The sequence below is a fragment of the Seriola lalandi genome, unplaced genomic scaffold (assembly GCF_002814215.2).
Source record: "Seriola lalandi dorsalis isolate HSWRI2012SDOR001 ecotype SW California unplaced genomic scaffold, Sedor1 jcf7180002054997, whole genome shotgun sequence".
NCBI lineage: Eukaryota > Metazoa > Chordata > Actinopteri > Carangiformes > Carangidae > Seriola > Seriola lalandi.
Window position 1 is genome coordinate 1,295,961 of NW_019525546.1, and position 15,853 is coordinate 1,311,813.

The window sequence follows — 15,853 nt, forward strand, 5'->3', positions numbered from 1 at the left end:
ATCATTGTAATAACCCGCTTTTATTTTGAAGGTGGTGGACCGGACGTGGTGTCCTCTGTTAGCGGTCGTTGCCTGAGATTTTGCTCCACCGCTCCACTTCACTCGCTCTCACCACCATTCACAGGAGACTGTCCCAGCCTACCAGCAGTGTAACGGTAAGAGTTGATGAAACATAGATTAAACTTTTCTAATAACTCGTTTTAACTGACTAGGAAACACCCCTGAGCTGCTGTGGTGAAGTTAGCACCTTTAAGTATTTGTTAAAAACATGTTGGCTAACTTAAACCCATGAACGTCATTTATGGAAAGGGTATCTCTATCAAAGAGCAACTTCCTGCAGTTGGGGATGTGGCTTTTTTTAAATATAGATTTATCAGGTTGCTGTAGTAATTTCACGGTCTCAAATTCCTTCAATTTATTGTTGAGTCATAAACTTACCCGGCAGCAGTGAGAAGTTAAGAATTAATCATTAGTTGTTCATTTCCGGGTGTTGAGCCTGATCTGCGCTGACATTGTTGGCCGTTAGGTAACGATACTGTCAGCCATTGCATTCACTTGATCACAATAATACACATTATGAGTGAATGCACCGACTACAGAGTCACAAGTTTAATCGTATGGGTGACATAGTCCACTGTAAATGTGTGTGTGAGACCCTACATGTCATGTGGTATAAGAGGATAATTTTCTGACACTTCCTGGAACTCATCTCTTTTTCAATTTGAATTGGCCCGGAGGGCTCACACCTAAAATCAGCCTCCATGTTGGCTTTATGAAGGTTTTCACGGTCAAGTGCACATGGTTAAAATCTGTTGAGATCAAAAGTGCTTCAAGTGGCACCAACTTTTGTTTGATAGTTAAGCCGTGTGCTTGGCTGAATGGCTGATAAGTGATTTCTCAAAGAGCTCAACCAAACCGTGAATCCTCCCTTTTCTTCCTGTGTCTGATAAATGGCCTGGAGATATCTCTTTATTTCCACTTTATAAGAGGTGGGGAACTTTTCAGATAACATATTTCTATCGCAGCCTTTTCATTTTCTTCATCTCAACTTGTGAATCTGTGGCCTTGCAGCGTGGGCCGGATGTCTCATTTTGCAGTTTCTGCTTGTCTGCTTGTCTGTAAAAATTTCACTGTAGGTATTTTCCTGACATCAGTATAATAAGTTCTGCACATTTTCAAGCAGCTCACAGATAATATAAAAACAACTGGTCTGAACCATAAAATGTTGCACAAATTAGCTTGTACTCAAGGTGTGTGCATCCTGGCTATGGTGTAGAAGCTATAAGTTAATTCTAAATTGTTTATATAAATCTTAACAAATGCTACAATTAGTTTGCTTTTGTCTAGTTCTTATCATAAAAAATTCATTTTGTGAGAGTCAACCCTCTCTGTGCATGATACTTCTGAGTTGCATTTTTACGCCTTTAAGCCTCTCTGTTATAGTTCAGTCTCACAGGGGAATATATGCAGGGATGCTAGCCAGCCCCTCCACTCACGGACCAGTCAGAGCTAGTAATGATTAGTCCGCCTTTCTCACATTGTCTGGTCCACCTCAGCCACAACATGGCTTTTCTCTGCCTCAATGGCGGCCTTTGCGAAGCACTTCCTCACAGAAATGATAGTCCTCAGTGCTTTGAAATGTCTGTAAAAACCATCAATATTGTATTTCACATTTTTTACTGCAGAATTTTATTTTTAAACTAATTTGTTTGAATGCTAATGTAACATGTTCATTCCATCTGTTGTATAATATCAGACTGTTTCTATTCTTTAAGTAAACCATCAAACCACCAACACCTGCAATCTTGCATGGTGTAGAATCTGTTACCTCCACCAAGTCTGTTGCCCAGAGAGGCAGATTGAATCTGGGCATGTCACTGAAAGAGCTGAGTAGAGCAAGGGAATAAGCCCTGACCTTTCAGCTGGCACCTTGGCTATCCCATTCACTTGTCGCTTCCTGCTGCTGTACGCAGGGATTTCTCACCAGCTATTTTTAAAGCTTCCTATTTGTTCTGCTCCTTCCTGGGATAGAGGCGTGTTTTGTTTCTCTTTCTCTCAGAGCCACCTCTTTTTGTCGCTTATTTTCTATGTGGATCTGATTAGTCTTCTGTAGTGATAAAACAATTTTTAATAGATATCCTGCGAAAGTTATCTTGGTTGTTAAAACGTTCCAATAGCTTTTCACCTCATCAGTTATCACAAGCTCATAACAACTTTTCGTGCATATTCCTTCTCTAAATTTAATCTTATTGCATTTAGATTTTTTTCTCTGACTCTCTTCTTATTTCTGTTGAGGTTTGGTTCCTCTGCATTGCATCAGCTCAACCAAGAGCTCTCTCTGCAATTCTTGGTGCAACACTTCCCCAAAGCTTTGGTATGTGTTGCACTATATCCTCAACTTGGCGGGACCGAGCATGATTTTATCTACTGGCATTACATATAGCCAGTTCTAGTGTCCTTTTATATCATTACAATATCTTTAAAAAGGGATTAGGGTGGGTTAGCGTTATAGGTACAACATTAAGAAGATGAGCAGTGCCACAGCTCTGCAGAATGTGGTTTAGTGCTCTAAAGGATATGAATCATCAAGCTCTTGACCAAAAAAGGAAGTTTGCAGTAATTTCTTGAGAGACAGAAAGACCTCATGGCAACTTGACATGCAACATACGCTTGCTTGAAGTAAAACGTATGTGCAACTATTTAGTCACTATATCATCAAGTCTAAGGGGTTAGCAGTATTCAGATATACAGTCATACATTTTATGCTTTTATTTCTTTGAAAAAAAATCACAGTTCTTGCCTATCAAAGCTCCAGCATTTGCAGCTGATATGCTTTTTGCACCACTCAGGTGACTGAGCAAAACTTAAATCAACACTAAGAAGAGAGTAGAGAAACTTAATTAAAGTGCTGCTAGTTCTGTTCTGCACATAAGAGTTTGATGACACTGAAATATCAGCTGATATGCATCAAATTCTCTTCAATTTTATGGATGAAAAATGGTTAACTAAAGGTCAGAAATATGGTCAGTGCAAAATGCTTGAATAGATAGACAGTGGTATACAAAGATACTCGTTGATGCATTTTCTACATTGGCAAATTGGTCAAGGATGTAATGCAATTTCAACAGCCCCAGGTGCATTCAAACTGTTGCAGAACTTTATTTATTCAGAAAAGTAAGTGATAATGTGAATTAATGATTATTTGCAGAGAAATTATGAGTGTTGCACCTACAATTGATAAGCTCTTATTAAAGCAGCATGAGAAGGATACAGAGAAGTGTGGAGAAGCGTGTGGCTAAAAGGGACACCTCTAAAGGTCTCTGGCGGGTGTTGCATGAGGGAGACTACAAACAGAGACTGGAGATCAAAGCAGCCAGAGATCTATGAGTGACATCTTCAATAGGGAGGTGAAGCAAAGAGCTAAATGTCACTTCACAAAGGTTGCCAATTCTCACTTTCAGTGAAACAACATTTATGTCCTGTTGTTGTCTCTGGGGTAAATGTGTGCTTTGTTCCCAGTAACAGTAATCCAGGGTATGAATCATCAGCTGTAATACTTTTACTTCTCGATTCATCAGTAGAGGTGGCTCTACTGTGCAAAAATGCAGCAGCTATGGTCGGACTGCAAAGCTCCTGGTAGATTTAATGGGAAGGAAGTTGTATATATTTTGTTTAGAACGGCTCCGCTATTTGGTGCTCTTGCAGCGTGTTGCTGTGGCTGTTCCTCAAGCATTCCTCTCTGTGAACCTCCTGACCTGTAGCATTTACTGTATGATCAATGGCACCAGACAGAGCCCATTAGATCATATCAAGCGGCAGTGAAGATGTAGGTCCACAGTTTCGTGATCTTCAGCTTTACTTAATCTCTGGTTTGGTAATATTGTCAAAATAATTTTTTTTATTTCACTTGTATATTTAATGTGAAGTGGTGACTTTGGAAATGATTGTTAATGCTTTAAGAAGATATTTACAAGCCAGAACATTTTTAGAACAAATCAAAGAAGTAGTTATTCATTGTTTTATTGTAGTTTTTTTCCAGGTTAAACTTCACAAAAGAAATTATTTGTTGACCATAATTAATTTCTTTGACTAATCAATTTGTTGCTTTAATAAAAAAAATTGTTTCTATATTAGTTATGTGGTGTTGGTCCATGGCAATAATGCATCTTGCAAAGTCAGTGTTGCATCATTGCATTAGTTAAGTATAATACATTTAAAAAGTATCACAGTATCAATATCTTGTTTAGTTTCGCAGTATTAGTGTTGAATTGATCTATCACCCAGTTCCACACTGCAGATGGATGGCCTCTTTCCTTAAATGACAGTCACAGCCCCTACACACACACACACACACACACACACACACACACACACACACACACACACACACACACACACACACTTCATTCCACTTCATAAAGCTTGTATCATCCCACAGGGATTCCCTGGTCCGCTTGCTGACCAATTATCTTCAGTAACATCTCAGTGACACTAATGACTCCTGTCAAGAGAATCCTCTTGATATGCACCAGTGACACCTCCAAACACTTTCCTCTCGAATCCCTGGACGCCTCATTAGCTGTAATCCCACTTTCTATAATCTCACCGCTCAGTTTGTTGCTAAGGAACAAGCCTAATCTGAAGTTTTAGCTGCTGCCAAGCCTGGTGTGCTTGTAAAACTGCACTGCTTAGTCCAGTCAAGCAAACAGATTATGAGTGCTGCCTGTAGGACTGTGCAGGTCAGGAGACTGAGGTGGACAGGTTTAACAGCACATCCAGTGTTTGCTTGTATGATCCCATGACCTCTGTGTTGTCTTTTAGCGGACACTGGGACTGAACAATGACGGGGCCTTTTCCTGTCAGTTTAGTATGTAGCCAGTTATCCACAGCCCGCATTGTTTGAGCAGAGTTAGCCAGTAGGAATGTGTATCATTATGAGGGTGGTGATGTCAATATTGTTGAAACTAATCCATTTTATGGAGCGCGTGGACCTTTTTAATTTGCTGAATCAACTATTTCATACCTAGTTAAGATGGCATTTCTGAGTGATGTGGCTATGCACAGACATTGACATGCTTCTAAACAATTTAATCTTAACTTGCTAGTGTTTATGTTGGGAAAAGCGATGTTGCAGTGAAAGACTACAGAGAAGATACACAGGCTTTTGCACAGTAAGAAATGGATACAGTCACTGTAAGAAAGGACCATCATACAACATGATTAAATACAGTCTGTGTAACTCTTCAATTCTGTAATAGGTAAAAGTTCTGAAATATGCAGCCATACAAGAGCTTTGTCTAAATTAAATCTGAAATTGTCAAAATATACAATTTTCCAAAATTAAACAGTTGACTAGGATCAGGTTCTGATGAAGGCAAGATAGCCAAAAATGGTTGAGTAAATAAAGCATGGTTTGTTGGGGAAGATTGAGGCTGAGCCCAAGATGATGTCATACACTGTCTTTTTATTTCTCAAGCAACTGTCCGGAACACACAAATGTTCACTTTACTATTGTAGAAGACTTAGAAAAATGAGCAAATATTCACATTTGAGAAGCTGGAACTAGAGAACATTTTGTCTTAAACTGACAAATGATTGATTGTCAGAGTAGTTGACAGTTACATTTCTGTTTATCAACTAATCAGTCAGTTGATTAATTGGGTGTCTGAAATAAAAAACTATATGACAATTATACAGTTTAATAATAATAATAATTATTATTATTAGTTATAGTCCTTTATGTACTTTAAATGTAGTGCAAGCCTGCTACATGCACACTTGTGTCTTCAGAGACTCTATTTGTACCTAAGCCACAGCAGAGAAACACATCAGTCTTAATGACCCAACAACTTCCTCCTCTGACAGTTTCGTACGGTGCAGTCACAGTGCAACTCATAGTGCTCGTACAACAAGAAGCGAGAGGAAGTGAGAAAAACAACCTGTTCCTTGCTACTTCAAGAATGATATGACTGTGTTATCTGGTGGCGTTTTCCTGTCTTGTCTCTCTCTCTCTGCAACAAGGAGCCTCTCACTCATTCTCTCCGACCAGAAACATTCACACACTGATGACCAGCTGAAGCAAAACTAGTGGCAGAAAAAGAGTTTCATTTTTTCAGCGCACAGAGGCCCCCATTTAAAAAAAAAAAAAAAAAAGTTTCTACATTTTCAGTTCCTGTTTGGCTAATACCCAACTGTATATGGTGGACACAATAGAGCAGGGAGGACGGTTTGAAAGAGTGACAAACCAGTTTCTTTGGTGATTCTGTTTGCAGTAGTGTGATTTATTGTGGTTCCTCAGACTGTAAATAGTGTGTGTGGTGTTAGTTTTACTCAGAGTATCCACTTGTGTTGAACAGATGAAGCCTTCTTTATATAGTGTCATGCATTATGATTGTTTGTCATCTGGTGTTTGCATTTGTCTGATCTGTAAGCTTGATTTTATGACAACCTTTAACTCGCACGTTAACGCTGATTTGCAACAGTAAACAAAGCTATTAATAGAGAGAGATTGTTTATGGCAACTGTAGAACATGTTTAGTTTGATAAGAGTTTAATGGAGAAGCAGTTTGTGTGGTAATCTTCCTCTTTCTTTAGGGTAGTTCATTTTTCTGAACACAGATTTGATTAAATCATCAACATTGAAGCATTGATCTTTATTCCTCGATTGGTTGGTTTTAATACTATATAAATCAGATTGCATGAATAAGAATACACACTAAAATGGATTTCATATTGTTAACTCCTCTTCTACAGTTTGATGGTGTAGGTTCATGCTTGGTTGAATTCACTCAAATACAGGAAGTAGAGTTCTTTCAACATGCATATGTCGAAAGCATTTAGGAGTAGAGGTTTGAGGTCCTTAGCTGCCTGTTAACTTAGAGGAGTATTTTGTCACTGTCACAAAATTCAAACACATTTTTGTCTGAGTTAGAAAAGTGCCTCAAAACTATTAACGTTGTATCAACAAGGGCTTACCTTGTATTTTGTTTAACTCGGTTGCTATGAAATCAACTCCAACAGTATTAGACCTATTTGTGTGTTGTCACTTCTCCAAGAACTGCAGGGGGAGCACAACCAGAACAGACCGCACAGAATAAGTGTTATGAGCATATCATCATCCAGCTTTTGCAGGTGTTGATCAGCTTTGCATAGGCTTCGCCCAGCATATGTGCACCAGATGTTATCAGATAACTCATTTTTTACAGCATTTTCTAAGCAACAGTTACATTGTGTAGCTTACTCCAAGCGCCTCTTTGTTCTCACAGAATAAAGATGATCTCTTAATGTGCTGCTTCCTGCTCAGAATCAGCATCTTTACTCCTAATGAGTAGTGACTGGTATGACAGTGCAGCTGGGTGTAAATAGCCAAATTAGCACTGCTCTTCCTCAGCTGTCTCAGTGCTGAAGCCTGACAGCAGTTTGTCCTAGCTTTAAGACCACCAGCCCCTGTTTGTCACTGCTTTGGCCTCAGAAAAACTGGCTTCTTAGCCAAGTAGACTGTGAGCACCAGCATGTCACGTCTCCTGGCTCTCGTCTCTGCTAGTGTGTATGTTTGTGCACTCACGTGTACAGAAATGTGTAAGCATACGCTAATGTAACAAAAACACAATAAAACTGCCTTGTCTCTTGCCAAAAATAATGACGTTACGCATTATAAGCCACACTGAGTCTGTTTATTTCATTAAGATTTCAAGATGCAGTCAAATGTTTCAAATTTTTGCAAAGCATGTGCCATTATACTGTAGAGCCTGAAAATACCAGAATAAAAAGACTTTAAAATAAACTGAAAATAATTTTTCCAGTGTGTCTACATGAACTGCCGCTTTACATTGCTAGCCCCAAATCAAAGTTCATTGAGGTTTGCCTCAACATAGGTAATCTGTAATACTTATCTAGCAGCCGCATGTCTAATAACCAAGCTCTGCCTTGCCCCACATATAGCTCAGATTTCATTAGCAAAGTAAAGAGTATGGATCCTTGCCATCAGTCATTATTACTTTATTCTCTTGTCCTCTAACTGATCCTCTATGTCATCACTTTCCTGCAGTGGTTAGCACCATGGCAGAGCAGGAACCTACACCAGAGCAGCTGGCAGCGCTGGCAGCAGCCAACGAAGAGGCCGACAGCGCAGTCAATTACAAACCTCCCGCCCAGAAGAGCTTACAGGAGATCCAGGAGCTGGACAAAGATGATGAGAGCCTGCGCAAGTACAAGGAGGCACTGCTGGGTAGCACTGCTGTGGTTGCAGGTTAGTGATTGCAATCAAATAACTCTCACGGTGTTCTAGAACAAATGCAAAACCATTAACTAACCACACTTGATGCGAATGTAGATGCGCACACATTTTGATTTCAGTCACTAGTACAGCCACCTGCTGCAAAAACCACTGCAGTAAATCTCCGCTTTACTTTTTGTAGTCTTTAAAGATGCGTGTGTGCGTGTGTGTCCATAACATTCTTTCCAAATGCAGGTAAAGTTGCTGCTCTACGTGTTTGGTCTACCACTAGTGCAAAGTTGTGTACTGTTATTTGTTGTGACAACAATTCAGATGCACACATGAATTGAAAAACTGTTGAAGTTAAGTGAGAATGTTAACGCTTCTTTACTTGCATTATACTGTCATACTGTCATTTTATTTTGACATTTGTGTCAAAGTGTGTATGACCCTTGTAAAATAGGAAAAATTTTAATAATATTCATCACAGTAACATATTTTAAAAAATACAGTTCATGTAGTGTTTTGGTACCGATATAAAACCTATTTACCAGCAACATGTGGAGGTCCAGGTATTTTCAAAAGTTTTTAATGACTGAACCAAACGGATATAGTGAAAGTATAACTGATCTTTTTCAGATCCTTAAAGGTTTTGAAAGTTGTTGTAAATGATGACAAACATATCCTGTCATTGTTTTTCACTCTTTCACTCTACTCTACTATAAATTTGATTATTTGACTATTATCACTTACTGAAATATTTTGGATTATAGATTATCCATCTTTAACATTTCTTTATTATAAATTGATTAGAAACTGATGATCTTATGGTTATAATTTTTAATTCTGTGTCTCTCTGTCTCAGATCCCACCGCCCCCAATGTCCAGGTGACAAGAATGACTCTGGTATGCGAGGCGGCACCACAGCCTCTGGTCCTTGATTTACAAGGTGAGTAGAGCAGACAGGGCAGTTTGGTATGTGTGAGGCTGGAATCTGGACAAAACTCAACAGAAGATTTTAGGGTGAAAACCGATCATTTGAAGTTGATGTCTGAAAAATTTTCCACTTGAATGCACATGACCCTCATTTAGGCAGATGTCTTTCCATACAACAAACACACTGGAAGAATTGGCTCATAGTAACATTAATTATGAACACTAATCACTCCCCTTCTTGTGTGCAGATATAGACCTAATGACCTGCTGGATCATTAGTCTGCTAATTAGTAATGACATCATTCCTGTTTAAGTGGGTTAACTAGCCATTTCCTGATGACACCCCTGCCCTCCCTTGGTGGTCACACTGAACTGCACCTGAGCTCACTTGAAGCCTTGTGCCACCTGGTGGTCAGTATCACTGACTTTTTTTTTTTCTCTGCTGTGTTGCTTTTCCCTGCCAGGAGACCTGGAAGGCTTCAGGAAGAACCCGTTTGTGCTGAAGGAGGGAGTTGAATACAGAATAAAGATCAACTTTAAGGTGAGAGAGTCTGGTCTTTGTCTCTGTTTGTTTTCACAGACTGTTGGAGGCATGGAGATGTTACTGCAGCTGCAGTGAGCTATATTTGTCCTGGGAAACTGCTCAGCAAGATGATGCATGTTGCTTTTTGCAGGTCAACAAGGAGATTGTGTCCGGCCTGAAGTACATTCAACAATCATTCAGGAAAGGAGTTAAAGGTAAAACTGCCAAAATTATTTCATTTAATCTCTGCAATTCCTTAGGTAGATTTTACATGTAACAGTAGCCTCTTCTGGCTTAAAGGAAAAGTTTGAGAAACACACTTATTTGCTTTCTTTCCAAGACTGAGAATAAGATGATTGATTCCATTCTCATGTCTGTACACTATATATGAAGCCACAGTCAAAGCCATTCAGCTTATCTTAGCATATAGACTGGAAGCAGGGGGAAACAGGTGGGCCGCCTAATAAAATCCACCTACCAGCACCACTAAAGCTCAATGATTAACATGTTATATCTCAACATGTTATGGTTGTACAAGGGGTTATTTGCCAGACACGTTTTTGTTTTTTGGCTAAGACCAGTAACTTCCTTCAGTTACTGCTGATTTCCAGGCAACCAGCCAAGAAATAGTCCCGTACATAAAACCTGTGTAAAATATTGAATTGTTTTCATACTGTGTTTTTACAGATGAGAAATGATATCGATTTATATGATGGATTTTGTTACCTTTGGGCAGAGCCAGGCTAGCCGTTCCCCTTGTTTCATGTCTTTGTGTTAAGTTAAGCCGACTGCTGCTCCAGCCACATATTTACTGTACAAACAGTGAGGTCTAAAAGCTGTTTGCTAAACTTATCAGTGATGATTAGGTTGAGTCGATGTTTCTGTACTGGACTACATTTTAGTAGATACAGACATACAGTAAAAAATCTGTATAACTTTGCATGCAATTTTGCTAAATCTGGAATTGAGGATGTGCAGAAACTTCTTACAACCCCTTTTCCCTCCCTCTCTAATATCTAGTTGACAAGTCAGATTACATGGTCGGCAGCTATGGGCCCAGACCAAATGAGGAATACGAATTCCTCACCACCCTGGAGGAGTCACCCAGAGGGATGCTCGCCCGCGGCACCTACAACATCAAGTCCAAGTTCACTGATGACGACAAACACGATCATCTCTCCTGGGAGTGGAGCCTCACTATCAAGAAAGAATGGAAAGACTGATTCCCCCTCGCCATCTTCCCATCAATGTCTTCCTCTGCTTTGCCCCTCTTTCTTTCTCTTGCTGTCATTCCACTTTTTCTGTCTGGATTCATCTCTGGATTATGTGTCGATTTAAACTTTGCTCTCTCCGTCCATTGACGTCCCCTCCTCCTGCTCTTAGTTTCATTTCCCTTTTCTAAATTCCAGTCACTTGATCATTCCTCCCATAGTAATGTTTCATTTGTTTGCACCCAACCTTTTCTGCTAAGTATTAAATCTTTAAAAATGGAGAAAGCAAACAATGTGCACAATCCAGATTTTGCAGTTATGGTTTGTTTATAAAAGGAAAAAAAAAAGGAAAAAAAATATTATTTGTTAACTGCTGTTGGAAAATGAACTATGTGAATCCCTTTGTCGCTTGTTGCTTTCTTTTCTTCTCCCCTTTTCTTTTTCTCTGTTTTTCAGATTGTTTTGTACGATTACCGTGATCTGCCTTGGAAAGCATAGTACAGGAAGCAGTAGTGCTATAATGTATGTGGCCACTGTACGGTCATTGAGCAATCATTGCTGGACACAACTCTCGGACACAGTCCTCCTAAAGCCTTTGAGCAGATTATTTGTATCAGAAACTTGGTAAATTATTTGGAATTTAGGCCATGCCTTTTTCAAATGGTTTAGCACCCTGCAAAATCTGCTGAGAGAACGGGAGAAACAAAATTACCTCTAACCCCTTGTGACCCCTTGCTTTAGGTGTGGCTGTTCCTCTGATCAGGGTATTTCGGCAGTTATTTTAGCAGCCATGTGGCCTTAAGAACCCATAGGAAAACATTAAAAACCTAGTTGAGCCATTTGCCTTCAGATGATATTTGCCAGACCATCATGTGAGCCTGTTTTTAACAATACTTGTAATATATGGGCAGGGAATCAGGACTAAGGACTTTTTAACGCCTTTATTTCAGGTTTGAAGATTTGTAAAAGCCATTACATATAGATGTCAATCATGTAAGCTCTATTTACAAACTTTCATCATTTACAAACCGTCTTCATTTCAGTACTTGTCGTTTTCAGTAATCAGTCAAATTAACTTTTTTAGGTCATTTACAATAACTCTAAATCAGAGCCCGGGTCGTATTAATGGATTTGTATTGCCCAGTCTCCTCTCTAGTATCCGAGGCCATATTGCCAGTTTGTATGAGGTGTTACCTTAGTTCCTTCCTGAATCGATCACAGGGACTGTTAAACCGCTCACCTTGTATTTCTCTAGTTCAGCATTACCAATGTCCGCTGTGCCTCCAGTCTCTTACGACCACATGCTGCTCCTGCTGACCTGGCAGCACTCTGTGCTCAACATCAGTGAGGTGAAACGTTGTCTGTAATTGACTTCTGAACCTATATAGAGACATCAGTCCTCAGACACCAATGTTAACACTCCGTGCTTTATAAAAGTGTTTCCATTTTTATACGCACCATAAGTAAGTGAATGGTGTCCAAGATTCATTCAGCTGTCATGTATCATGGACTGATGTTTTTCTCTGTGGGTTGGGTTTGACTCTGTGTGCTACTTGTATTACCTACAGTTTACTGATATCTTGTGTTCACATTAAAGTGTTCAGACTGGGCTTCTGTGTGTCCTGTTGTTTTATTCAGATTAGCTATAACAATAGAGAATTGTAATAATAGAGAATTGTTGCCTCCCTGAGCACTTAACAAAAAAAAAAATATAACATGGTTGATACATTTTTTTTAATTAATGAACAATGTAAATAGACTACTACAAGGATGACTGACAATGCGATACCACAGTGTAAAACTGATTATTTTGTCAATGAAATGATCAAACAAATCCCTGAAACAAAGATGCAGATCATTCGTCCCCTGTAGTTTGTAATGCATGCTGTAAAAACACTACAGAGGCGTCTCCACCCATTCAGGTTTCATCTCCTTCATAATAAACACATGTAAGCAAACAGAACTCCATCAAACACTTATGCACAGTACACTTTGGCAGCTGTCTGGAAAGATTTATACCATCCAACCAACTCAAAATACACAGTCTAAATATCACTCTTGCATCTTTAAGCAGCTCAAGCTGGTCAAAAGCAAGTGTGAATTACTTTTACCTACTTTAAAGACCATTCTAGCACTTAGTGTTTATTAGACAGATACATGCTTCAAATGTAAGTAGTTTCAAAGCCAATGGCAGTTTTTTTCTCTTTTTTTAATATTAATTATTTGGCTCAATTATTTTCCATACTTGAAAAATAAATGGCAATAGATTAGATCATTTCTGCATCAGTACATCTCAAATACTCCTAGTCTGTGATACTACATCACATACTAGATTGTCCTAGATTGTCCTTAGTCAGAAAAAAGACCTTCCGTTCTGATAATTTGTCAGTTACAGTCTCTCACAAAAGGCATTTCATCCACATCGACAACGATTTTTCATCCATGTGGAGAATTATAACATTTGGCAGCTTCAAATCAGCAGCTTCCCTCCTAGAGATCATTCATTATCCTACCATGTGACTACAGCCATCCACCCCTAAAATCATGTTAAACAAGAATCCCTCAAAACACTGAGGTAAATTATATAAGTCTTGAGTAATTACTGTCTTCAGTGCATGTGGTATCAGCAGCTGTTATAATGAGCTCCAGCTCATTTGTTAGTCTTTCTGCTTTTGGTGGAGTTCAAGTCACTCTTGGTCTTCTGCAAGCGGGAGAAGATCTCTTTGAACAGCGCCTTGTACTCCGGTGTGTTCTGGCTGAGCCGTTTGTCCACCTGCTCCACCTGCCTGCTGATCCCCTCCAGGGCCTCTGGGGTGGAGGGAGTTTGAGGGGGTGTGGGAGGCGTGGCAATGGCCCCCGATGTTGAAGGCCCTGTGGTGATCATGCTGTACTCTTTCATGGAGGGGTCCCTGGAGACGGGCCGCGAGGTCTGCACTCCAGCATGGCACAGGCTCTCCTCATGACGCCGGCACTTCCCCAGAAGCTCCTCATACTTTTCCAGCAGGGCGTGGTACTGCTCATCCACCTCCCTCAGGATGGACATGCCCCGTTTGCGCACTCCATTGGCATGCATGGCGTAACTGCCCTGACGTCTACCTGAGGCATCACGAGCTGAGATTGCATTCAGAGCTGTGTCGCTGCAGCTTTTCCTCACTGGGACTCCCTGCTGCCCTGTGGCCCCTCCCTCTCCAGCACCTCCTTCTCCCCCTTCTTCCAGCCCTATGCTCAACTCTGGGGTGTCTGTCTCAGGGCCATTGTTGAGCAGTGTCTCTAGGCCGTCTTCCATGCCCCCAATCATACACATCCTGGACTTCCTCAACTGCTGCATCTCCTGGAGCTCAGCCTCAAGCTCCTGAACCCGCAGCTGGCAGCCCTCTGCTCCTAAGAGACGCTGTTCCAGACGTTCAAACTCGTGCAGCACGGCGGCACACTCCCGCTCAGCGCTCTCTCTCTTGGACCTCTCTGTGGCCATGGCTGAGCGAAGGGATGAGACTATGTCTCTCAGGCGCCCGTTCTCTTCATCCAACGGCCGTCTCTCAGCCAGGTCGACACTGCCCGGGTTGGCCAACAGGAAACCATCCTCATACCTGACAAAATAATAGTGATAAAAATAATAGTATACAAAGGCATAAAATGTCACAGAATACTAGAGCGTGAAACGTCAAGCTATGGAAAAGGCATAAAAACATAAAAAAACCTCACATTATCGTAAGGCATAAAAACACCAAAAAAACGTCATAGTATAGTAAGGCATAAAGCGTCACAGTATACTAAAGCATAAAACGTCAAAAAAACATCATACTATAGTAAAGCATAAAAACATCAAAAAACTTCATAGTATAGTAAGGTATAAAAACTTTAAAAAAAAAACATAATAGTATAGTAAGGCATAAAGCGTCATAGTATACTAAAGCACAAGAAGTCAAAAAACGTCATAGTATAGTAAGACATAAATCATCATAGTATAGTAAGGCATGAAAACATTTTTAAAAACTTCATAGTATAGTAAGGCATGAAAACGCCAAAAAAACGTCATAATATAGTAAGGCATAAAAATGTCAAAAAGGTCATGGTATAGTAAGGTAAAAAAATTTATAGTATAGTAAGGCACAAAAATCCCCAAAAATCTCATAGTATAGTAAGGTATAAAAACTTAAAAAAAACATAATAGTATAGTAAGGCATAAAAAGGCCACAAAAAGTCATAGTATAGTAAGGCATAAAACGTCATAGTATGGTAAGGTATAAAAATTTCAAAAAAATATTTTAGTATAGTAAAGCATAAAAAGTCATAGTATAGTAAGGCATAAAAACATCAAAAAATGTCATAGTATAGTAAGGCATAAAAATGTCAAAAAATGTCATACTTTGGAAAAGGCATAAAAACTTCAAAAAACGTCATGCTATAGTAAGGTATGAAATATCATAGTTCAGTAAGGCATAAAAATGTCAAAAAAAATCATAGTATAGTAAGGCATAAAACGCCTAAAAAGTCATAGTATAGAAAGGCATAAAAATGTCAAAAAACATCATAGTATAGTAGGGCATAAAAATGTAAAAAAACATCATAGCATAGTAAGGCATAAAAATGTCAAAAAATGTCACAGTATACTAAGGCATAAAAATGTCAAAAAATGTCACAATATTGTAAGGTCTAAAATCTTCAAAAACGTCATGCTATAGTAAAGCATAAAAACGCCATGAAACCTCATAGTATAGTAAGGCATAAAACTTCATAGTATAGTAAGGCATAAAAATGTAAAAAAACGTCATAGTATAGTAAGGCATAAAAATGTAAAAAAACATCATAGTATAGTAAGGCATAAAACTTCATAGTATAGTAAGGCATAAAAATGTCAAAAAATGTCATAATATAGTAAGGCATAAAACGTCAACCTTGGGGTCCCGACCCCAACTGGGGTCGCGAGATGATTTCTAGGGGTCGCCAAATCATTTTAATCATTTAATA

The 15,853-nt window shown here is 39.4% G+C and overlaps 2 protein-coding genes across 2 annotated transcripts; one reads left to right on the plus strand and one right to left on the minus strand.

Moving 5' to 3' along the window:
- The first annotated feature begins 27 nt into the window (after positions 1-27).
- On the plus strand, positions 28-12,495 carry arhgdia (Rho GDP dissociation inhibitor (GDI) alpha). The gene is made up of 6 exons (XM_023397129.2): positions 28-155; positions 8,048-8,248; positions 9,081-9,164; positions 9,616-9,692; positions 9,826-9,889; positions 10,695-12,495. The coding sequence occupies exons 2-6, from the start codon at positions 8,059-8,061 to the stop codon at positions 10,895-10,897; spliced, it is 618 nt and encodes a 205-aa protein (XP_023252897.1). The 5' UTR covers positions 28-155; positions 8,048-8,058; the 3' UTR covers positions 10,898-12,495.
- A 107-nt stretch (positions 12,496-12,602) lies between these two features.
- On the minus strand, positions 12,603-14,602 carry cdr2l (cerebellar degeneration-related protein 2-like). The gene has a single exon (XM_087171427.1). It carries the CDS (start codon positions 14,355-14,357, stop codon positions 13,536-13,538), a length of 822 nt encoding a protein of 273 aa, XP_087027553.1. The 5' UTR covers positions 14,358-14,602; the 3' UTR covers positions 12,603-13,535.
- Positions 14,603-15,853: the final 1,251 nt, after the last annotated feature.

What these genes read in the sequence shown, in the direction of transcription:
- arhgdia (XM_023397129.2), top strand. Translation starts at nt 8,059, where the DNA reads ATGGCAGAGCAGGAACCTACACCAGAGCAGCTGGCAGCGCTGGCAGCA. An exon ending in TAGCACTGCTGTGGTTGCAG is followed by an intron (nt 8,249 to 9,080) that starts GTTAGTGATTGC and finishes TCTCTGTCTCAG; the next exon opens with ATCCCACCGCCCCCAATGTC. An exon ending in TCTGGTCCTTGATTTACAAG is followed by an intron (nt 9,165 to 9,615) that starts GTGAGTAGAGCA and finishes TTTCCCTGCCAG; the next exon opens with GAGACCTGGAAGGCTTCAGG.
- cdr2l (XM_087171427.1), bottom strand. Translation starts at nt 14,357, where the DNA reads ATGGCCACAGAGAGGTCCAAGAGAGAGAGCGCTGAGCGGGAGTGTGCC.